This window comes from Asterias amurensis, chromosome 8 (genome assembly GCF_032118995.1).
Source record: "Asterias amurensis chromosome 8, ASM3211899v1".
Taxonomy (NCBI): Eukaryota; Metazoa; Echinodermata; class Asteroidea; order Forcipulatida; family Asteriidae; genus Asterias; species Asterias amurensis.
The window spans coordinates 18,525,429-18,549,291 of NC_092655.1; the positions used below are offsets into that span (position 1 = coordinate 18,525,429).

Sequence of the window (23,863 nt, forward strand, 5' to 3'; positions counted from 1 at the left end):
CACACAAACAGTATCGCCACACAACAGTACAAGGGCTGTGTAAAGTCTAGTGTACGAGTTCGCGTGTCCCGGATGTAGGCATGTAAACACGTTCGCTTCGCCCACACGTGTGACAGCGCGCTGGGTTTTTCACTTGAATGAGATCTGTGTAAATTTTAAGATGGCCTCGCAACGTACGGTAAGCTGGACGACTTTTTTGAAAAACGCAAAAAGATTGGAAGATGATATAAAAGTATCTCGTGCAGCTTCAGTTAGTTTATTTATAAAATATTGTTATGATTTCCGTGCGGGTCTACCTCTCAAAATCAAGAATCCAGATTTTTTTCGACTTACACAACACGATGTTCAAAGCCGTGTTTCGCCCCCCAAAAAATACGTTCATTCATGATGCTAAGAAAAAGCTACTACCTGGGCGTACACACCACACCAAGCCAAAACCAAACCATTGTTACCAGTACTCCTGGCCGCGGAGGATTAGTAGGGATTGGCGAGGGATTAGCGGTGGAAGTGTCAGTGGTAGCCTGGTGTGGGCGAACTCTTTGTTAGTTGTAAACCACAGTCAAGCGCCAACTCTTTTGTGTTTCACCTCAGTAAGTCTTTCTATAATCTCTGGAAACGATTGCGTCCCGAAACTCAACCGATTGACCCTCTGTAAAATAATCGTTTGCAGCAAGCGGGTGATGGTTGCCGAACCGGCCCTAAATGGACCGCGCGCCTAACTAAGCACGACGGGTGTATCTTATTTTTATTATAATATAGACTACAAGTAAGTTGAATTTCGCGTGGCAGCAGTACGCACGACTTTGCATATTGTGTAATACGCATCCACAGTTTCCTGGTGGCATTGAATTAAACCTCTAAATGTAATATTAAATCTCGCATTGTCCTCGGAGTGGATATAAACGGTAGAGTGACGGAAAAATCAAGAGAGAGAGAGAGAGAAAGAGAGAGAGACGAGCACCCTGGCTACAATAATGCTAGCTGAGATTTTAAAATAGTATCGCAACAATATATATCTTTTAGAAAATCTTTCTGTGGCGATATCTCTTTGCTACATGCGTAAAAAAAATAATCTAGCCGATACACAGGCCTTTGGAGAGGACTATTATTTTAAAGCTGAGAATCAATACGGATGCAAGATGGCATTTTATGAACGAATTGTTCTACTAATGTTAGTACTTCCTTTGCGATTGGATGGCACCGCCGTACCAGCGACTGCACAAGTGAGTTTCGCCCGGTCTGGGGATGTTATCCTCGGTGCAACCTTCCCGTTCCACTCCTGGTCCTCGACGCCGTGTGGAGGTGGACTCAGTCGATGGGCAATCGAGCTGTCAGAGACCTTTATCTACGCAATTAATGAGATCAACGGCCGCGACGATCTACTCAGGAACATCACCATCGGTTATGATATCCGCGATGACTGCTACTCGGAGATAGCTGCATTGTGGTCCACTCTTGCCTTGGCAAGCACATCGGATAGAAACCAGACCTATGTCGACTTTAAGAAGATATCAACCCCAAAAAGAGGCAATCTTATCGGGATTGTTGGAACGGTTTCCAGTAGTACAAGCATCCCAGCTGCCCAAGCCGCTAACATTTACCGCGTCCCAATAATCTCAGCCTTTGCGACGAGTAATGAGCTGAGCGACAAGAGCAGGTTTCCGAACTTCCTCCGGACCGTCCCTCCAGACAAACTCCAAGCCTCTGCTATCGTCGACATCCTTCTCCGATTCAATTGGAAGTACATAGGTCTCTACTTTGACTTTAGCAGCTACGGCATCCATGGAGCGCAAGAAATACAGAAAATTGCAGTGGAACGAGACATCTGTCTTGCATTTTCGGTACCCGTAAGGTCCAATGCACCCAAAACGGAACTAGACGAGGCAGTTCAGAAGGTAAGCGTTTTCCCGAAGGTACAAGTTGTGGTTATGTTCACCTCATCGGATGTCGCTGGTGCCATCATCAGCAACATCAATAAAGAAGTTCAGAATCACTCGTTCACTTTCATTGCCGGTGACGCATGGGGTTATTTTAACACATTGAAAGAACACGGTGTTGAATTGGAAAGCGTTCGCGGAAGTATTTTTCTCCGTTTGAAGTACCACATCATCCCAGGTTTCGAGGAATACTTCCGTCAACTTGAAAGTGATCCTGATACTAGCCAAAAAACTCCATGGTTTAATGACTTTCAGATGGAACAGATGCAGGAAAAAGGCTGCTCCCGCTTAACAGATTGTCCTATACGACTCAACTCCAACGATAACTTCGTTGTCGATGCAGTTTTAGCCTACGCCAATGCTCTCCAAAACTTGCTGGACGACTTTTGTGTGAATGACACCTGTGCGGTGACATTGCAAACACTCACCGGTAACGATCTTTTACCGTATCTAATGAAAGTCGATTTTGAAGGAATTGCGGGTCATTACAGGTTTGACAGCTCCGGTGATCCAGGTGGGATACTCCGCATTCTTAACCTGCAGAGAGATATGTCTGGTAATTTTGAGTTTGTCGAGATAGGCGAGTGGGACCTGGAAGAGGCAGAGCCCTTACGTTTGAACACATCAGCGGTACAGTGGGTTGGGACCCAGCCACCCACATCACTTTGCGTCGACGTATGCTCCTCTGGCTCCATTGAAATACCACTTGAGGAAAAGTGTTGCTTTGGCTGCCAACGCTGCCCAATAAATGCAATCGTTGCCAATAAGACCATGTGTCAGGAATGCCAGAAGGATCTGTGGCCCGATGAGACTTTTAAACGATGTCTCCCGATCATCCCCACCCCGCCAGATTGGAACGATCCGGTGGTTGTTGTCATTATTGTCCTATCTGTCTTTGGTCTGGCACTCTCCGCTCTCGCAGCTGCAGGTCTGTTCTTCTACCGTAAACACATCCTAGTCAAGGCTTCAAGTCGAGAGCTGAGTAGTATCAACATCCTGGGACTCGCCTTGGCTTTTGTGTCTCCATTCTTGCTTCTTCTACCCCCGACGTATGTTTCATGTCTGTCGTCCGAGATAGTGGTATCTTTGTGCATCACACTGACGTATGCTCCGACGCTCCTGAAGGTCAACCGGATCCACAGGATCTTCGAGGCGGGTAAGAAGTCCAACAAGCGCCCTCGATTCATCGGTCCACGGGTCCAGATTGTCTTCGTACTCGTTGCTTTCATCATCACGGTAAGAGGCATTCCATAAAATTATCTTTCGTTTAAGCTTTCATATCGCCGTTTACTATCCATTTTTTAAGCAGTTCCTCCTTGGCCATCACTCGCCATCAATCTTATCTCTCACTTATCCTTCCTTCGAAAATAAGATCAAATCAAACTTTAATATTTTAATGGTTCACGATTCGTTCTTAGTTTTTTACCCGTTCACGACCAAGTAAGTTCAATCTAAGCTGTGATTAGTTCAGGAGCCATCCATCCCCTTATAAGCGGCTTCAGAACGTTTGTATGTTACATTTGCTTCGTGGATAACCCATTATTAGCTTTGGTTTTACCCTTACACCGATCTATGTTAGCACTATATTCTCAGTACTTTTTAGAGTTCCGTGAAAAAAATAATGAATTATTTTAATTCTTCGATTTACGTTTTTTTTTTTTCAGCAAAATGTGAATATTAAATTCAAAATATTAAATTTACGACCTGATGTTTCTCGAAAACTCGAAAACTATAATAGTGTAACAGAAGCAAGCTTCTATTTAACTTTAATAACGTGTGTTGTGTTACGATGTTATAAAGCATTCGATAAAAACTCTGCAATTGTCGAAAAGTCGGGTCATTAACTTTGCACTTATGTCATAGGTCCTTTTCGTTTGTAAGCAATTAAAAACATCAAATTATATTTCTTTTCATAAACAAATAATACAAAACGAGCGTGCGCTGTACAGTAACTGACAAGTTTACTTGATTTACACATGTGTTGATCATGTTTTTAAGGGGAACCATTTCATAATATTGTTTGTACTAGATTGTGATCAGCTTCATCGGAGCTCTGATCAGCCCGAGCACACCCGAGAAACAGTACTTCATCCCCGCTACCGGCTACATCGAAACCTTTTGCAAATTCGGTTACGGTTTCCTGGCATCGATTGCGTACAACCTCCTGATAATCTTGACCTGTTGCTACTACGCATTTAAGGCCCGCCGGGTACCAAGCAACTACAACGAATCCAAGTTCATCGCTTTGAGTGTTTATTCCACACTGGTATTCGGCATGGCAGCGGTTCCCGTCTACATCACTGCTGTGTTCACTTTGCAGAAGGTAGCAACGTTCTGTCTTGCGTTACTTCTGAACGCGTTCTTGACGCTCTTTTGCGTCTATCTGCCTAAACTGTACGCCATACGGTTTGATGTTGAGGTAGAACTGTGTGAGTGGAAGGCGAATACGTCTGTGTCTGCCGTGGTCACTAACCCTCAGCAGAGGATCCTAGTCAAACCAGCGGCAGGCGCTATGCCCTCTGCTTCCGGTATGTAAAACGAAGTCATTGGAACCGTCTTGTCAATCTAATCCAAACTACTACTAATTTAAGTACACGGTATATAAACACTAGTTGCAGACAAGAACACTTCATTTGCACGTATAACTTTGTTGTATGGGTTCTGTTATTATAATCTAGAAACAAGTTCATTCTTAAAGATGATTACTTATGATTACTTATTCTTAAAGATGATTATTTATACAGCACTTTATACACGTGGTACTTTCCTCATTCCTGTGACTCAACAAAACAACATACACGGCACAAAGGTGCGATGGGCACAAGGTTGCATGATTTCAATTTCGCATAATGTGACATGGCAAAAAAACAACTCCCGTATTACTGATTCGAATGGGCCACTTTATATTTGTTCGCTCGGGCGAATTGCAAAGCTAACCTGCCCAGGCGGAATGCTCTGCCTAGGCGGGGAATGCTCTGCCTAGGCGGGGAATGCTCTGCCCAGGCGGGGAATGCTCTGCCCAGGCGGGGAATGCTCTGCCCAGGTGGGGAACGCTCTGCCCAGGTGGGGAACGCTCTGCCCAGGCGGGGAATGCTCTGCCTAGGCGGGGAATGCTCCGCCAAAATGACATGGGTTCAAAAGTGAACCAACTGCATTTTTGCACCACATTTTCAAGACAATGATGCTCGCTGATGCGTGACCCTTGAATGTAACCAAATGTATCATTAGAAAGCACAAGGTTTCAGCTTTAAGATGATGCCATGCTTTCTGCTGGTAATCATTATAGTCTGTCCATAAAAACCCTTTAAAGTAGGATTACCTTTTTTTTGAGACACCCTGTATACTAAAGCTTAAAATAATGAACAATGCAAATGCGAGAAGTTTTAAAAAATAACAAATTGTAGTAAGTGTGAAAGAGAGCAGATAAAATAAGTACGAATGCATCTTCTGAAGGGAAATACAAAACAAAAACAAAGTCGATAATTTGCCAGAGAAACAAGAAGGCAAGAAGTCAATATAAGATTAAAACGCTGTGATGCAATCAAGTTGGCCGTTGAAAGCGCCCCTCGATGCAGTCAATGCAGTCAGTTTGACCGTACTTTTTTTATCGAATTAACGGCAGTTCCTATCACCACAACTAAAGGTTAATCAAATCTTGACTGACGTTGTGTTTTTTTCTTGTATCAAAGTCCAAAGCAATAACAAGCAAATTAAAAAACAATATCATTGTATCTTTTTTTGCACCACGTAACTTTGGCCATCCATGGTAAGAAATACTGCAATTTCCATCACATGACTGGGACCATGTGAAACGAGTAATGGAAATGTTTAATATTTGGCCAAATTCAAGTTGAGTCCTATTTTCTTTTGATGAAAGGGCAATCGTGATCTAAGTGATGTAATATCATTATGTTTTAGAATTGAGTTTTGTTATCAGCACTTTCAGTCATTGTGCATGTAAGGAATATAGGCTAAAAGGCAAAGTATACCCGTGTTTTTTCTTGGAACTGTTTCGATTTGTTTAAATCCTACATAGATATATATATTATACCCACCCCCCCCCCCCAAAAAAAAAAAAAAAAAAAATACTATCCTGTGGAAATTCCATTTCAAAAGGTGGTAAAATTCCGAAATTCTGAGCGGTACCATCATTGGAAATATCGGGATTAAAACTGAAATATTTGTCCATAACCACCTGACTTCGAAGTGAAATGATTATCAAAATGTTGTTATCGAAAGCTGCACGCTGTATAGGTTTTGTATTGTCATTAATAGTTAGAGTGATTAACAAACGTAGGCATATCACTTCAAATTTTAAAGAAGTTTTTGTGTAAAATTGGTACAGTATATTTCGCACATTATATTTTCACATTTTAATACGGACTTCAATCCTTGATTTTTTATTTTTTTTTTTTTCAAACAAAGTCCCCCCCTCCCCAAAAAGGAGTTTTTTTTTACATCCACTTAAAAGACTTTTCTTTTCTTTTTTTTCATTTTTTTTTTTTTTTTTTTTGGGGGGGGGGTGTCCATTAAATATTAGTTCTGCCGAGCCTGCTTTTTAAATTGAAAGTATACACATGGCATAGTTATTACAAATTATTTAAACTCAAAGAAACACTTGAAACGCTAGAGCACTTACACAATACTGACTCAATTGACAACACAGAACAGGTTTGTGAAGCAAATAAAAGCCTCCCCGGGGTTGTACAGATTCGTGGTATGGTTTATACGGTTTGCCATAATACTAGAAAAAAAATACCAGGACACCACTTTTCCGTGCCCCTGTCATCACCCCCACCATAAATAGCCTGTATATCTATGGTAGTAAACCAAACTTGTTATTTGTGAGAAAAAAATCAGTCATATTGCAGCACATCGTGGCCAAATAATTGTATTTGTTTATGTATTTCATGGTATTCAGCCAGGGTAGACCCATGTTGCCAATGAACTGTTTTCCCTGATCCAAACTAAATTCCAAAATTTAGAGCAACATTACCCTCTCGTCCAATACAGCCGTTTATAGGAGCAGCGTGCGCGTGTTATTGCATAATTTAGAATTGGATTGAAGCTTTTCCATATACATGCTCCAAAGAAGTGAGAGGGTTCTGTGCATGAACAAACAATAAAAGGCAGTGGACACTATTGGTTATTACTCAAAATAATTATTATCATAAAACCTTTCTTGAGAACGAGTAATGCGGGGGTTGGTGGTATAAAACATTGTGAGAAACGGCTCCCTCCGAGAAAGAAGTAATTTTCCACAAAATAATTTGATTTCGAGACATCACGTTTAGAATTTGAGGTCTCGAAATCAACCATCTGGAAGCACATAACTTTGGGTGACCATGGTGCGACAAGGGTGTTTTTTCTTTCATTAATATCTCGCAACTTCGACGACCGATTAAGCTCAATTTTTCACAGGTCTGTTATTTTATGCATATGTTGAGATACACCAGACTCGTTTTTGACAATTATCGATAGTGTCCAGGGTCTTTAACCAGAAAACTAGTCATGGAGTTTTTGTTTATTACAAAAACACGGGGTTCGGTTGAACTAACGTGATGATGACGTAATTAAAAACTATTGAACTACAAAGAATTTGTGTATACAATGTGTCGTTAATTTATTGTAAATTTGCATCACGATTTTTAACAACTCCTGTTTCTTTACAAATTCAACATGTTTGTATGACATTTGAATCAGGTTTTATTTTGCAGATTATGGAAGTCCTTAAAAGATTTCGCTTTTCTGGCAAAGGATGCTGTACAATTTATAAAGACTTTAAAGTCCCCTTGAAATGTTTTAGAAACGTGTGCCACAATGTGATCGTTAAAGCAAGTCTACTCCAGATTTTTAGGGTTAGGATTTCAACAAATCTTATGTCACGATAAAAACCCGATCCTAAACGAAAGCAAGGTCAAAATAGGTCACTAAAAAAACAAATTTTTCGAGGAAATAGACTATGAAAAAGCATATTGTAGACGCCAGTTTTTGTGTTTCTCACCGGTAGAGGGCGCAACATCGACTAGCTTGGAGAGCGGACGTGGCTGTGTTACTGATCTGTCATTTTCTTTCACAACTGTTTCTGCGAGAGGATTGTTTATGGTTCAAACTTTTCAACAAAAATTAACCCTGAAATAATTTTCAACCTTTTTTGCTCTCGATGAGTAAAAATTATTTATTTTGCCAAAAATGGGTTCAATAACAGTTTATACGCAAAATGTGAGCTTCTGCATACGACATAGAAAAACATCGAGAAAGCAGGCGTTTGAAACAGAAACTATGCCGAAAGAATGGTTCAATACTTTGGAGGAAGCCTCAAATGTTACCTTTTGATGAAGTAAACTAGTGTCTTGTTAAAATAATGAGGGGTTTGCGTACCACCAGTTGTCCATGGTTGTAATCACCTACAGAGATTGAGGTCGAATCCAACACTGCCTGTTCCTCCACTGCCATGTTTCATGTCGTGTATCAAAGATCTTGGTGTCCGTCTTTTTCTGCCTGACGTATGCTCCCACCTTGCTGAAGGTCAACCGTATCCTTAGGATCTTCGAGGCGGGAAAGAAGTCCAACAAGTGCCCCCGCTTTATTGTTGATTTTGACGGTTGGGCGTTTTGAAATCTGCCTTTGAACGCTGGGATGGTGGGTTCGAATCCAAACCATTGGGTGCCATGTATAATGGTTTGGATTATCTCCGCGTGGCTCGTAAAACAACAAATAGCAGAGTTTAAAACTGTTACTATAATCACATCATGTCGCTCAAGGACAATCTGTGGAATTGTTTGCAAAGAATTAAACGCTGCAGTTCTTGACCAACAGTTTATGACATTCTCCTAAAGGCAGTGGACACTATTGGTTTTTACTATAATTGTTGTCTTAAAAACTTACTTGGTATTGAGAATGAGAGAGCTTATGATAACATTATGAAAAACGGCTCCCACTGAAGTAACGTACGTTGTATTCGAGAAATAAGTACTTTCCACGAATTTGATTTTGAGACCTCAGAATTAGATTTTGAAGCCTCTAAATCAACCATCTGAAAGCACAACTTCAAGTGACAAGGGTATTTTTTCTTCCATTAATATCTTGCAACTTCGACGACCAATTGAGCTCAAATTTTTCACCGGTTTGTTATTTTATGCACATGTTGAGATACACAAGTGAGCAGACTGGTCTTTGACATTTTACCAATAGTAGTGTCCAGTGTATTTAATGCTGCGAAACAACTTTTGTACCAAAGAAACCATTCAGTCAAAGTATGGACAGTAGGCCTAAAGTATTTTTGGGGGTAAGTTCAAACTTCAACTGAACGCACTCTGAGAAGAAGTTATTTTTAAATCACTTCTACTCAAAATGCATCTTCAATCACGTCTTGTCCTCATGGTGATATTATTTTATTTTCAGAGTGAATAAAGACTGTGTGTTGTTTTTATTCATTTAGGTTGACATAACCCCAACGTACTTCCACGATCACGAATCGATGTTTATGTTGGATTTTGTTAGATTTGAGTAGAAATGAAAAAGGAAAAATACACTCACATAACAAAAAAATGTCATCTTTGTGTTGAGACTTTGTTCTATAGAAATACAATTGTTTAGACGTTGTAAATTTGAAGTAAATTGTGAATAACCATATATTTTTTGTTTACAGAGCGCGGGAAAATTTGTCCCAGACATTATTGTAAAAACAAATGTCTTCAATATCATGGATTTTTTTGCCTTGTGTTCTCCGAGTTTGAATAACAACATTAAATGAGCGTACCGACCAGGTACTAGACACTTTGTTCTCTTTTGTTGTTGGTTGAGTGCTTTTTCAAGTGCAAGTTAAGCCTTACTTTTTGCGAATGTCAATGCGATACGAATGTTGACGTCACAAACTTTCGCAACGACTATAAAAAACCCGGTGCATACTTCCTGCGAATGCGAATGTGAAGCGAATTTGACGTGAATGTGACGTCACAACCCTCCTTTCGCAGCGAAAACAGGGCCTGTTATACCCACATTTGTATCGCGTTCACCTTCGCATGTGGAATTGGCTTTTATGTGTTGCGATGACGTAATTGTTTGTTTATTTTTTTTATTTTTTTTTCATAATTATCTTCACACAGGTATCCGACCGACCCCTAACCAAGTTGTTGGATCGATTATTTAGCTGGTTTTTTTTTTGTTTTTTTTTTAAGATGGCTGTTTAGGAAAAGTATATGACAGTTATTACTCTTTCGCGATTTGCTCACAACAGTTTCCTTACGCGGGAGGTAATAAATAAGTATCATAATGTCTGACTGGCATAACTCTAAGCCAAGAAATAGGTGCCTCAAAGGAACTTTTTTCTTTCTTTCTTTCTTTTTTTTGTGGGGGGCGGCAATAGGGTGGGGCTCCTGGGGCCTCAAAAAAACTCCCGTTGGGATCGGGGATGGGGTTCGGGTTGGTGTTAGGGTATAGAGGTTATGTAATATTTTGGTTGGAGTCGGGGTTGGGGTGGAGGTTTAGAATTGGGTTTAAGTTGGGGTTGCGGTTAGGGATTCAAACTCAAGTATTATGTGTTACAGAACTTTTTTTGTGAAATATTGGAGCAATCCCAATGTGGAGTTTTGATGTAAACAAAGGTGTTTGGGTGAAATGCGTACGCCATGGTACTTTATACGGGTGGGACAAATTTTAACAGAGCTCACTCTTTTTGTTGAATGATGTCATGGCAGACATCGCTTGACTTTATTACAACGGGTTGTTTGTGTTGTAATAAATATAACCCCATTCAGCTGATGGGGTAGATTTTACGTTGCAAATTAATGCGTTACTTTCAGTTCATATATTTAAATAAGATACTTTAAATGGGAGGGATTTAAAAGTTAATAAAAAGAGTGTTACAATAGGGACCAATCCGTTTTAATACTTAAAACTAAGTCCTTAGCATTTAAAATGTTAAATCTAAAAATGGGCTGGTCCCTACTTTTTACAATTCTTTTGGATTAATTTTTAAATCCCTCCCTTTGAGAGTGCATATCGATCATTGCACTTTTTCTCCCAGTCTCTTAGAAAACAAGCAGCCGTTATATACATCATGCTAATGGTTTGTAACAAATCACACAATATGTTTACTTTTCCCGCTCTTTTTCCCCGAAGATGTTTTTGTTTGCGCGGGAAGAGCGTCCTGTTGCACCAGATAATGAAATTATCATCCCCGATACGCTCATGAAGATCTCAGTGGTGTTATTCTTAGTTGGTTAAATGATCGGCGATTGTCGAATAAAGACAACATGGACTCTGGACAATTTGTAGTTTGTTGTGTTGGTGATTAAAATCCACAACACTTGGCGATGATGTTCGCAAAATGCGCAACAGCCACCACAAGATTAATCAGACTGGGGAGCATATAAAGACAACTTCCAAACACGGAACAAAATAGAAGCTGGATCTAAGACACACCATGTGGAATGGTTATATCTTATGACTCCATGATAACACTGGATTGTATGTACCAAGTTGTGTTGGTTCTTAACAATGACGTTAGCGTTACTTGTGCTGTTGATGTTGACAGCTCCAGCACCGACTGAATTTGGCGCCATACCAAAAGCTGTTCAGGTTAGCTTCAACCGCCCAGGTGACGTCATCCTCGGAGCAATCTTTCCGTTTCATAGTGATGAGCTGTGTAGCGGGAAAATGGGGAAATGGGCGAACGAGATGGTCGCCTTGATAATGTTCGCAATAGACGAGGTGCATCGGCGAGAAGATCTCCTACCGAATATCACCATAGGGTTTGACTTTCGAGATGACTGCTACTCTGAGAAGGTATCACTGTGGTCAGCTCTAGCCCTGGCCAGCACGTCGGAGAGACCCACGGAGGACGTTGAGTTCAAGCACATCACAACACCGGACCGCGGCAATCTCTTCTGTATCATTGGAACTGAATCGAGTGGCACCAGTATCATAGCAGCTCAAGCGGCAAGTCTGTACCACATCCCTCTTATTTCTGCATTCGCCACGAGTAACGAGCTCAGCAACAAGCGTCGGTTCCCGTACTTCATCCGTACCGTGGCCCCTGACAAACTCCAGGCCTCGGCAATCATTGACATCCTCCTCCGGTACGGATGGAAGTACATCGGGCTGTTCTTCGACTTGAGCAGCTACGGGATCCACGGTGCCCAGGCCGTCCTCGACCTCTCCATCAAACATGACATCTGTGTGGCCTTTTCGGTTTCAGTCCGATCGGGCGCGCCGCAATCTGAACTTGAAGAGGCTGCCCTCAATCTGGTGAAGTTTCCGAAAGCAAAAGTCGTGGTGATGTTCATGAGTACCTCCGTCGCAGGTCTCATTCTCAACACAATCAGTCGCATGATGGATCCGCCTAACATTACGTATATTGGAACGGACGGGTGGACACATACTGTCTTCCTGAATGATAACATTAACAGGATTTCCGACTTGCACGGTGGTATATTCATCGTGCCATATTACCAGTCGATCCCAGGTTTCAGCGAGTATTACCGCGCCCTGCAACACAACCCCACGGCTTTTAACCCATGGTTTCAAGAATACAGAGATAATTGGATGAATGATGCGGGATGTTCCAACCTAACAGCATGTCCAATTCCGATAGACAACAACGATGCCGCCGTAGTGGATTCCGTTTACGCTTACGCTTATGCTCTCCACAATTTGCTAGAAGATCAGTGCGGTAATAGTCTAAACTGTAGCTCGATCATTCCGACAATTACTGGACACGACTTCCTTCCATATCTGAAGAGCGTAAATTTCCAGGGAATGCTCGGCAATTACAGTTTCGACGCAAACGGTGATGCAAGCGGAAACTACAGAGTACTCACCTTTCAAGTAAGAAACTCCGTCGGTCGGTTTGAGCGAATGGGGGAATGGCTTGGTTATCATGATGACCACCTGTACATCAGAACACCACCCTCAGAATGGGTGGGAGGGTCAATGGACCCACCCACATCCCTTTGCCGCGACTGGTGTGATCCAGGATTTATAGAAGTCCCTCTGGAACAAAAATGTTGCTCCGGCTGTCAGAAATGTCCAGATAATGCCATTGTCAGAAATTCCTCGTGTGAGGCGTGCCCGGAAGACCAGTGGCCGGACATCAGTTTCGCCGAGTGTCAGCCGATTACTCCTACCCCGCCTGATTGGAACGAACCGGTCGTGGTTGCCATCATAGCTTCCTCGTGTCTCGGTGTTGGTCTCTCCGGAATGGCAGCTGCCGGTCTCGTTTACTACCGCCACCACGCGCTGATGAAGGCAGCCAGCCGAGAGCTGAGCAGCATCAACATCCTGGGCCTGTCCCTTGCATTTCTCTCCCCGTTTCTGTTGCTGATTTCACCGACGGATGTTTCGTGTCGTGTATCAGAGATCTTGGTGTCCATCTGCTTCTGCCTGACGTATGCTCCCACCTTGCTGAAGGTCAACCGTATCCATAGGATCTTCGAGGCGGGAAAGAAGTCCAACAAGTGTCCCCGCTTTATTGGCTCAGGTCCCCTGCTTCTCATGGTGTTCGGTGCCGTTGTTGTCATGGTAAGTTAAATATGCAGTACCCAATTTCATAGCGCTGCTGGACGGTAAGCACTTTTTCCTGCTTACTGTAGCAGACACATTTTCTAAGGTGTAAGCCTATTTCACAGATAAGCAAGAACATCTTGCGCCTTCACCATGGATTTGCATTGTGACGTAATTCATGTTCGTGTAGTTAGCGCCGAAAGGTTAGCATGCCTTTTTCGTGTGCTTATAGCTAGCTGCACTATGAAATTGAAATCGCACAGTAAGCACCAAATCGGTTGTTAAGCAGCTCACTGAAATTGGGCCCTAATAGATTGAACATGACGTCATTAACCGCTATCTTTGATGTAAATCATTAGAATCGTGCACGCGACGTGTACGCACCATGCACTACTTTCAGTCAGTGATAGCTGGGCCCAATTTCATAAAGCCTGTAAGCACAAAGATTTGCTTAGCATGAAATTCCTTCCTGGATAAAAACAGGATTACCAACCATATTTCCATGTGATTTTCAGGATTTGACTTAAACAACAGCTAAATACCAGTATCAAGCAATGTGCAACAAATGAAAATTTGCTTGGAGGAAATTTCACATTTTTGTGCTTACAGACTTTATGAAACTGGGCCCTGATCACTCGTGAACGATTTATCACAGATGGCGGCCAAAGCAAGGGATCTGTAGTAGACTTGATTCAAGTCCCGTTCTCGTGCGAGAGTTCCCTAAGCATGCCTGCAGTCAAAATGTAGCTATCGTGGTCCCGGAACAGGTTGTCACATCTGGCAATAGCACGGGATTGGGACTTGAGTCAAGTCTAGGTGTCTATAGACCTTTCTCAAGTAACGTCACAGCCCGAGTTTTTGCCAACCAAGGTTGGAAAACTATGGAAAGCCTAAACGGAAACAAAGCAACGCATCATGAAAGAGATATTTCAGCCCATTAATTTAGGAGAAAACCTTTTAACACAATTAGTTGTTTTGCTATCATTCTGCCGGCCATGCCAACCGGCGCACTTTGTTCATGAACAATGAAAAGGTTGATCTTATGATTCATAAAAACCATACACTCTAAGAGAAACTCTAGGGTCAAAACTGATCCGTTTTCTGGGTCCCATGAGGGTCAGTGTGAACCGGAATCTCTATCAAATGTTCACGAAACAATGACGCATAGTGAGTTAACCCATTTGAATCACTTTTACCAGCCTTACCATAGCCTGACCAAGATTTGGTTGAGGGTGTCCCCCTCCCCTCCCCTCCCTCCCTCCGATACCCGATATCCGATACCGGGTGAATTCTGTTCAGGGGTAAAATGACGATTGGATGTTCTTTAACTGTATTTTTGTCTTGTCGAAACCTTAACTTCACCTTATTTCATAATGCACTTTGCCTGTGACGTCACTTCTGCACCATCCTAGTTTAGCTGTAGATAGCTGAATAAGGACTTCACCATTGAAGATGTATGCTATCATATGTAACAGTAATACAAACTACACCCTATCAAGCGGTAACACCACAGTATAGATATACAAATAACTTTACCAACGTGGTAGTATGGAAACGACACCCCATATAAGTCTACCACAAAATCGTCTGTATAAGTTTATCATCACCTCACGGGCCCTAAAAAAATTAAAAAACGTAGGGTGGCATACTCCGTGATGCACATAATGTATGTGAATCCACGCAAAATTCAGAACAGCTAATTTAATCATCACAGCTTCTAGTATTATTAAAGGCACTGGACACGTTTTGTAATATTGTCAAAGACCAATAATCTCACTTGTATTCATAACATTTTATGCATAAAATAACAAACAAAGGCTCAATTGGTCATCGAAGTTTGCAAAAGAATGAAAGAGAAAAAAAAACTCCTTTGAAAGCACAACTTTGTGTGCTTTCAGATATATATATTGTTTTTAGTAATTACCAATAGTGTCCTGTACCTTTAAAGAAAACATAATAAAATCATACAAACATTACCATCTGGTCTGTGCTGTCAACTCCAATCATTGCTCCGGCTCCTTGTTTTGGCAACGTGCCGGCATCTCGTGCTGTTTCCTCAATGTGTCATCGGTCTTCTGACTGGGGACGTTGAACCTGAGTTTAGCAAACAAGCTCGTCGTCGGCATTTCTGCATGCTCTTTATCGTCGTTTGTACAGTGATGGAGAGAGCGATCGAGTACTGAATGTAGTTGGGATCGATGCACCCACAAGAATCGGATTTGATCTCGAATGAATTTTTGTAATCCAAGTTTAATAACATTGAACCCAACAATACAAAACCAACGTACAATGGAGGCGGGCTGACCAATTTCTGGGTCAAACTGACGCCACAATACGAAAAGGATTAAGTCATCTGCTCCAGAAAGTGGGTTCAAGGGTTCGAATCCCACCTGAGTAGTATTGTTATGGATCACTACACGCGGGAATCGGGAAGCAGTATAGCTACACTGCAGGGTTGTATTTATGTTTGTTTTTGTTTGGGTTTTTTTTTTGGGGGGGGGGTGATAAAATGTTCATACAAAAAAACTTTCCTTCTGTCTCCGAGGCGATTTTTGTTCTTCTTTTGCTTGTGTGTGCGAAGCGGTTTGTGACAGATTCATTGCTATACCTCATCTTAAAGGCAGTGGAAACTATTGGTAATTATTTAAAATAATTATTAGCATAAAACATTACTTGGTAACGAGTAATGGGGAAAGGTTGATAGTATAAAACAGTGTGAGAGACGGCTCCCTCTGAAGTGACATAATTTTCGAGAAAGAAGTACTTTTCCACGAATTTGATTTCGAGACCTTGGATTTAGAATTTGAGGTCTCGAAAACAAGCATCTGAAAGCACACAACTTCGTGTGACAAGGGTGTTTTTTTCTTTCATTATTATCTTGCAACTTCGACTACCAATTGAGCTCAATTTTTCACAGGTTTGTTATTTTATGCATATGTTGAGATACACCAAGTGAGAAGACTGGGCGTTGATATACACCAATAGTGTCTAGTGTCTTTAATGCGGGGTGTAGTTTCTTTTAACAACAGAATTACTTCATAATTTGTACTGTTCCAACACTCAAATACTATTCTCGTCACTTATGACAACTTGTTTCAAAAGCTTCATTCGCTTGCACAATAGAAAATCAAATTAAGCCACTTACACATGACGTGAGAGAAAATTGTGCGGTTTAGGAACAATGATGGACCGTCCTGAAACGTTTGTAGAAGATTGGTGTCATTGTGAAGTGTCTGGAGATATTATATTTTCACTACAAATAAAAAACTGCAGCCAAACCTTTGGGAAAAAAATATGTTCCATGGTGATTGATAGCATAGACAATGACTAATACTAGTAGTACAGTTCCCTCCGTTGGGTACCTTTATATTTTTTCGTAAAGTATTTAAAGGTGGATTTTGAATTGAGTCAGCCATTTACTCTTGAATTGTGCGTGTGGGGTGGTTTGCACCATTGGACACCAATTAGTGTCCTGCAGATATATTTTTATCTTTAAAAGCCGCTCTACGTAAAGCTAGACATTTTAGCATTTGTCGGACATTTTGGCAATAGTCAGCCATGCATCGAGATAAAGTGTGATTATCGCTGCAGAAAACACGAGACTAAAGTGAAGTTACTACTGGTGGCAAGTACGACTCCCGTTCGTGAAGATGTTTCGTTATTTAATGATGTTGATCGCGGTTCCGGGCATGGTGGATGCAGTACCGATTGAGGGCCATGTTAGGTTTACCCAACCCGGTAACGTCACTCTCGGAGGGCTGTTCCCTATGACTCAGTGGACATCGGGACCTCCTTGCACCGGAGTCCTGCACCCATGGGGAAGTGAGGTAGTTGCGCTGTTTATGCAATCTGTTGAAGGCATCAACAAAAGGAGAGATCTCCTACCTGATGTAACCATCGGGTTTGACATCAGAAACGACTGCTACTCTGAGCCCATGTCGTTCTGGACTGCTCTTGCTCTGGCCAGTACAGCCGAGAAACCCCAAGAGGATGTCGAGTTCAAGAAGATCCCGCCATCAGATACTGATGGAAAGTTGCTGTGCATCATAGGCACCGAATCGAGTGGTACGAGCATCATGGCCGCACTTGCTGCCAGTCTGTACCGCATCCCTGTTATATCCCCGTATGCAACGAGCAACGAGCTCAGCGTAAAGAGTCGATTCCCGTACTTCCTCCGAACGAACCCTCCCGACAGCCTGCAAGCCACGGCCATCGTCGACATCCTCCTTCGATTCGGGTGGAAGTACATCGGCTTGTATTTTCAACTTAACAGTTACGGAATCCACGGTGCCCAAGCCCTGCTCGATCTTGCGGAGGAACACGACATATGCGTTGCTTATTCGGTTCCGATAAGACCCGAAGCTCCGAAAGCGGAGTTCGACGAACTGGTGCTCAATCTTGTGAACTTTCCGAAGGCCAAAGTCGTAGTCATGATCACGTTTACCGAAGGAGCGGCTGCCGTTCTGAGATCGGTTGATGACGTAGCCGACTTGCATCATATAACGTTCGTAGCTACCGATGCGTGGGTAGACAAACGCGGGTTGCTTCACAACGGTGCGAACCTAGAACTTCTGGACGGATCTGTTTTCATTAACGTAAATTCCCATACAGTTCCAGGTTTCCTTGAGTATTACCGCTCGTTGCAACTAAAGGAGGAGCCCTTCAGCCCGTGGTTTGGTGCTCTGAGAGATGAATTTTTGGCTGACAATGGTTGTTCGAGCTTAGCAGACTGCCCATCGAGGTTACCTACCTTCGGCAATGACAACACCATACCAGATGCTATCAGTACATTTGCTTACGGATTGCAGGACTTGATAAATGATAAGTGCACCAGTGATGTTGACTGCGATGCTGTCCTGCAAAACATAACCGGTTATGATTTATATCCGTACCTCTTAAATGTCAAGTTCGAGGGGATCGACAGTAACTACAGTTTCGATGAAAACGGCAATCCTGGTGGGACTTACAATGTCTTTGTCTTCCAGGAGGTTGACGATGACCACAAGTTTGTCTATGTGGGGGATTGGATTGGCTCCTCTGCAAACCCCCTGCAAATAGACACCACGGACATCGTGTGGCCCGGAGGGTCGCCGGATCCCCTTGTTTCACTCTGTCGTGACACCTGTCGGGCAGGGTTTATCGAGGTACCCCTGGAGCAGAAATGCTGCCTCGGGTGCCAGAAATGCCCAGATGATGCCATTGTCAGAGAGTCCTCCTGCGAAGCGTGCCCGGAGTATACCTGGCCAGACTTCAACTTCCTGAAGTGTACCTTGATTGTACCTACCCCTCCAGATTGGTCTGAACCGATTGTGATAGTGATCATTGTCCTGTCTGCTTTTGGTCTGATCCTCTCTGGACTTGCTTCCTTCGGGCTCTTCTACTACCGCCAAAACGTCCTGATCAAAGCAGCGGGTCGAGAGCTGAGCAGCATCAACATCTTTGGGCTGTCACTCGCCTTCTTGTCGCCTTTCTTGGTGCTCTTTCCACCCACGGACGTTTCGTGCCGAGCATTGGACATTCTGATATCGGTTTGTTTCGGCCTGACGTATGCTCCGACACTGCTCAAGGTTAACCGTATCTTCAGGATCTTTGATGCTGGCAAAAAGTCGAACAAGTGTCCCCGCTTTATCGGTTCACGTTCTCAGCTGATCATTGTGAGCAGCATCGTTTCTGTTACGGTAAGTTTACGTGGTGCGTAAAACCTAAACTGCGTCTTGATTGTACACAGCAAGCTTGTGCGAGCTTACCATCAAAAATCGCCAGTAACAAATTACTGCGGTGATTTCACAAAACACTTAGATTCATCTTAAGATGGAGTTATCATTGTCACCACAACGATTGCATAGTTACGCCACATTTTGCTTAACAGTTAAAGGGACACGTTGCCTTTGATCGGTCGAGTTGGTCTTTAAAAAGCGTTTGTAACCGTTTGTTATAAAATGCATATTATGGTTTGGAAAGTTGTTTTAAAAGTAGAATAAAATTATCACTCAACGGTGCACGGTTTTCTATTTACGTCGCGAACTAACACGGTCGGCAATTTATGTGAGTCCAAAAAATTCGACTCCCGTAAATGGCCAACCGGTCGACGAGGTTAAAAGAAAACCACACAATTTCGAGGCATATTTGGGTACATCATTGTATTCTACTTTTACAACATCTTTCTACCCAATATGCATTTTGTAACGAACGGTTATCGAACACTTTTCAAAGACCAACTCGACCGATCCAAGGCAACGTGTTCCTTTAAGATCGATGTACAGCTCAATCGATAACTCTTTGTAACATCGGCCCCTGCGACACATTACACTCATGAGACCTCGCACTGTGTTCCCAGTCACAAAAAGGCACCCATGTAAACAAAATTTCAATTTAATTTCGTTTACTGTTTCTGTAGTGAACTTGGTGTTGTGGAGAATTGAATAGTTGGTTATGGTCCAATTTCCTTACTGTTTCCATGGTTTATTTGTGTTATTTTTCTTAGGTTTTCATTTCCATCGTTGGTACTTTCGTGGACCCCACAAAGCCAGCAAAGCTCAGTTTCTTTCCACCGACCAATTACATCGAAGCTTATTGCAAGTTCGGCTACGGTTTCCTGGCATCGATTGCGTACAACCTCCTTTTGATCTTGGCCTGTTGCTACTTTGCATTCAAGGCCCGCCGGGTACCAAGCAACTACAACGAATCCAAGTTCATCGCTCTGAGTGTTTATTCCACACTGGTATTCGGCATGGCAGCGGTTCCCGTCTATATCACCGCTCAGTTCACACTCCAGAAGGTGGCCACTTTATGCGTCGCCATCTTGCTCAACTCCTTTTTGACGCTGTTCTGTGTCTACTTGCCGAAGTTGTACGCCATTCTGCTCGCCAAAGATGTGGAGCTGTGCGAATGGAGAGCCAATACGGGATCGACCGATGTGGCTGGTGGTACAACAACCTCGGCGGCATCTCGACGCGGCACTGCCCAAGTACAACCGGCTCCCGAGGAGGTCAAACAGGTCACGGACCAGGACAAAGAAAAATAGGCCGCGTCCGAATTATCGGCTACAGCTACGGCTACGGCTAGATTTCTGCGTCATCATGCGTTGAAGTATTAGCAACACACTTAGCAACAGTCGTAGTCTTAGCTGTAGCCACCGATTCGTATACGGCTATTGATCCGTTGTTAGTTATGTCCAAGTGAAATCTGTCCGCTGGAGATTATGTCCCCTATTATGGGAAATTAACGCGGGGTGGAGGTGAAGGATTGAAAAGAGGGGCTACCAGAAGTGGTTTGTACACAGTTTGCATGCCGTATGGGGGGCAGAAATCTCCGGGGACAGAATCTCATGCCACACCGACCGGCTTTCGTAACTCGTAAACGCTCTCATTGGATGGTTCGTAAACGTAAAGGCCGCTTTATAGTCAGTCGCGCGACGGTCGCACGATGGAAATCTTGACGCGCAATCATAAAAAGACACAGTTTTTAGGCCTCAGTCTTAGGATCGCGCGCAAGATTTCCATCGCACGACCATCGCGCGACCGACTATAAACCAGCCTTAACAAACAGGATTAAACATGTGGACATTGTAATTGGCAATCTATTAATTGCTCTTTATTTTAGCACTCTTGATTCGAAGATCATGGCACAAAATTAAAATTAATCTATATTAACCTTTAAAGAAGCGTTCCGTATAACATAACACTATGGATCGGGCTCTCCTGTTACCGATTATTAATTTGGAGGGTGTGCACAAAATTGGTAGATGTTCACACAGATTTGCACGAACCTCAATTATTTAAAGTTAATGAAACAAATTCCATTGAAATTTCTTCGCCTGAAATGCTTTAGTTTTCTGAGCAAACGATTAGTTTTGAACTTGAAGTCCAAAATTCAATATTTTGAAACCACTGGAAAAAAATTATTACCCTGTTTTTTTTTTTGTTTTTTTTTACTATTTTCCCGTGACCCTGATGACCAATTGAGCAATCACGGGTTTGGTATTAGTATACGGAGAAGAAGAACAAGTACTTAGAACGCTCCTCATAGAAAACAATATTACTAAAAAAATGATATTGCAAAACAAACAACTAAATTTCATCAGAAAAGCTACAAATGTTTGAAAAGAATGTGTGGGAAAAAACTTAAACAGGGAAGGTATGTTTTCAGAAGTTTTGTGGATTTTGCGGCCTAAATAAAAGATGGGCTGTTGTTCCATTCTGTGGGTGCAGTTATTGTGAAAGTGCGAGCGCCAAATTTGCTACGGGTCCTAGGAACTGTCTAAGCAAAGAATGGGTCACGAGAAGAGCGAAGATTAGGGCGAGATGGGTTATGAACTGTTCAGCAATCCTTGCTAATGTTGGAGTCTAGTCGTGCAAGACTTTAAAAACAAACAATATTTCGTGTAGTGATGTGTAACACTATAGTGCAGGTCGTCTTTGACAGTGCCAATGTTGGCCGTTTGCTTCCTTTTCTTTTTCAAAGTTGGGAGCATGGTCTTATAATTTTGGCATATTTTACTTCAGATTATGAAGTCAAATAATTATTTCTAGTATATCAATTTTAGCTATTTTTCTGTGACGTCGCTCTATCGATGAAAGTGTAGATGATTCGTTACAAATAACAGTTGAGAGTACATCTAAAGTGGTAGTTCAACTTGCAAATAACTGTTTTTCATAAAATAACATGAGGTGAAAAACACAGCTTAAAACATGGTATATTGTTTCAATTTTCAAAAACATTTTCCAGTTTAACAATTTTACTTTAGAAAAAAAACACTTAATTTTAAACAAAACATTGTACTCGATAATGTTTCAAGCTCTATACTATATGCTTATAAATTTTGCAAAAATAGTTTTAAATGTGACTAAACGTCGTTTGACGAAGTACAAAGATTGTGGTTAATCACTTTAGGTCAGAGAATAGACTGAGTGTAGATTCGTAAATAACATTAAAGGAACACATTGCCTTGGATCGGTCGAGTTGGTCTTTGAAAAGCGTTTGTAACCGTTTTTTATAAAATGCATATGGGTAGAAAGATGTTTTAAAAGTAGAATACAATGATCCACACAAACATGCCTCAAAATTGCGTGGTTTTCTTTTTACCTCGTCGACTAACACGTCGGCCATTTATGGGGGTCAAAATTTTGACTCCCATAAATGGCCGACCGTGTTAGTTCGCACAGTAGAAGGAAAACCACGCAATTTCGAGGCAAACTTGTGTGGATCATTGTATTCTACTTTTAAAACATCTTTCCAACCGTATGCAGTATATAAAAAACGGTTACAAACGCTTTTGTTTTGACCAACTCGTCCGATCCAAGGCAACGTGTTCCTTTAACAATTGTTCGTACATTCTATCCACGTCACGGATCTACACTTCCTCGTCCATTCTCCTTAAAGGCAGTTGACACTATTGGTAATTACTCAAATAATTATCAGCATAAAACCTTACTTGGTAACGAGTAATGGGGAGAGGATGAATGTATCAAACATTGTGAGAAACGGCTCCCTCTGAAGTGACGCAGTTTTCGAAAGAAAAAAAAGTAATTTTCCACGAATTTGATTTCGAGACCTCAAGTTTAGAATTTAAGGTCTCGAAATCAAGTATCTGAAAGCACACAACTTCGTGTGACAAGGGTGTGTTATTCTTTCATACCTATACCTCGCAACTTCGACGACCAATTGAGCTAAAATTTTCACAGAATGGTTATTTTATGCATATGTTGAGATACACCAAGTGAGAAGACTGGTCTTTGACAATTTGTTACACCTATAGTGTCCAGTGTTTTTAAATGGATGGTATGGGTGGTAAGGGTGTAGGCGCTCGTCTTTTTATCTCTAGTGCTCCGTGGTCATGGGTCGATATGGCTGCTATATAAAGGGTGCCCTTGGATGCCTGCGACTTGACTGCGTCATTTGCAATGCCTGACTCATTCGCTTCAACTGCTGAATGCACCGTTGAATCAGCATTCAACAGTCAACAAGGAGTAATGCAATTTAACCATTAGTCTAACCATTTACTGGTCAAATAAAGATCATTCAGTCTCATAAGGCTGCAAGACTCTTTCAGTTTCGTAAAAACAAGCAGCAAGAGCTGGTCAACCATTCAATTTCATCAGGTGTAACAAATGGAAAGTGGATAGTCTTGAATGCATAAATCTGAAACAAATTTGAACAAGAAAAACGGAATCGGGTGTGCACGAAAGCCTTTTACACGCCCTAAAGTTAGAGTTGAATAGGAAAAATGCGTGAATTTGAACCCGTTTTTTTTTTTTTTCAACATTCTGTTTGCTGATACGGCTGTGAAACTAACAGCATTGATGTTATTTTAAAAGTGTAGATTAATGTTGTTATAAGTACCGACCACACACTGATTCGTTTTAGTAATAACTATCAAAGACCAGTATTCTCACTTGGTTTATCCCAACATGCATAAACTT

The 23,863-nt window shown here is 41.9% G+C and overlaps 1 protein-coding gene across 1 annotated transcript; it reads left to right on the forward strand.

Moving 5' to 3' along the window:
- The first annotated feature begins 1,139 nt into the window (after window positions 1-1,139).
- LOC139940287 (uncharacterized) lies at window positions 1,140-22,446 on the forward strand. Its single transcript, XM_071936481.1, has 4 exons — window positions 1,140-3,173; window positions 3,967-4,465; window positions 11,476-13,460; window positions 19,927-22,446. Exons 1-4 carry the CDS (start codon window positions 1,140-1,142, stop codon window positions 20,464-20,466), a joined length of 5,058 nt encoding a protein of 1,685 aa, XP_071792582.1. The 3' UTR covers window positions 20,467-22,446.
- Window positions 22,447-23,863: the final 1,417 nt, after the last annotated feature.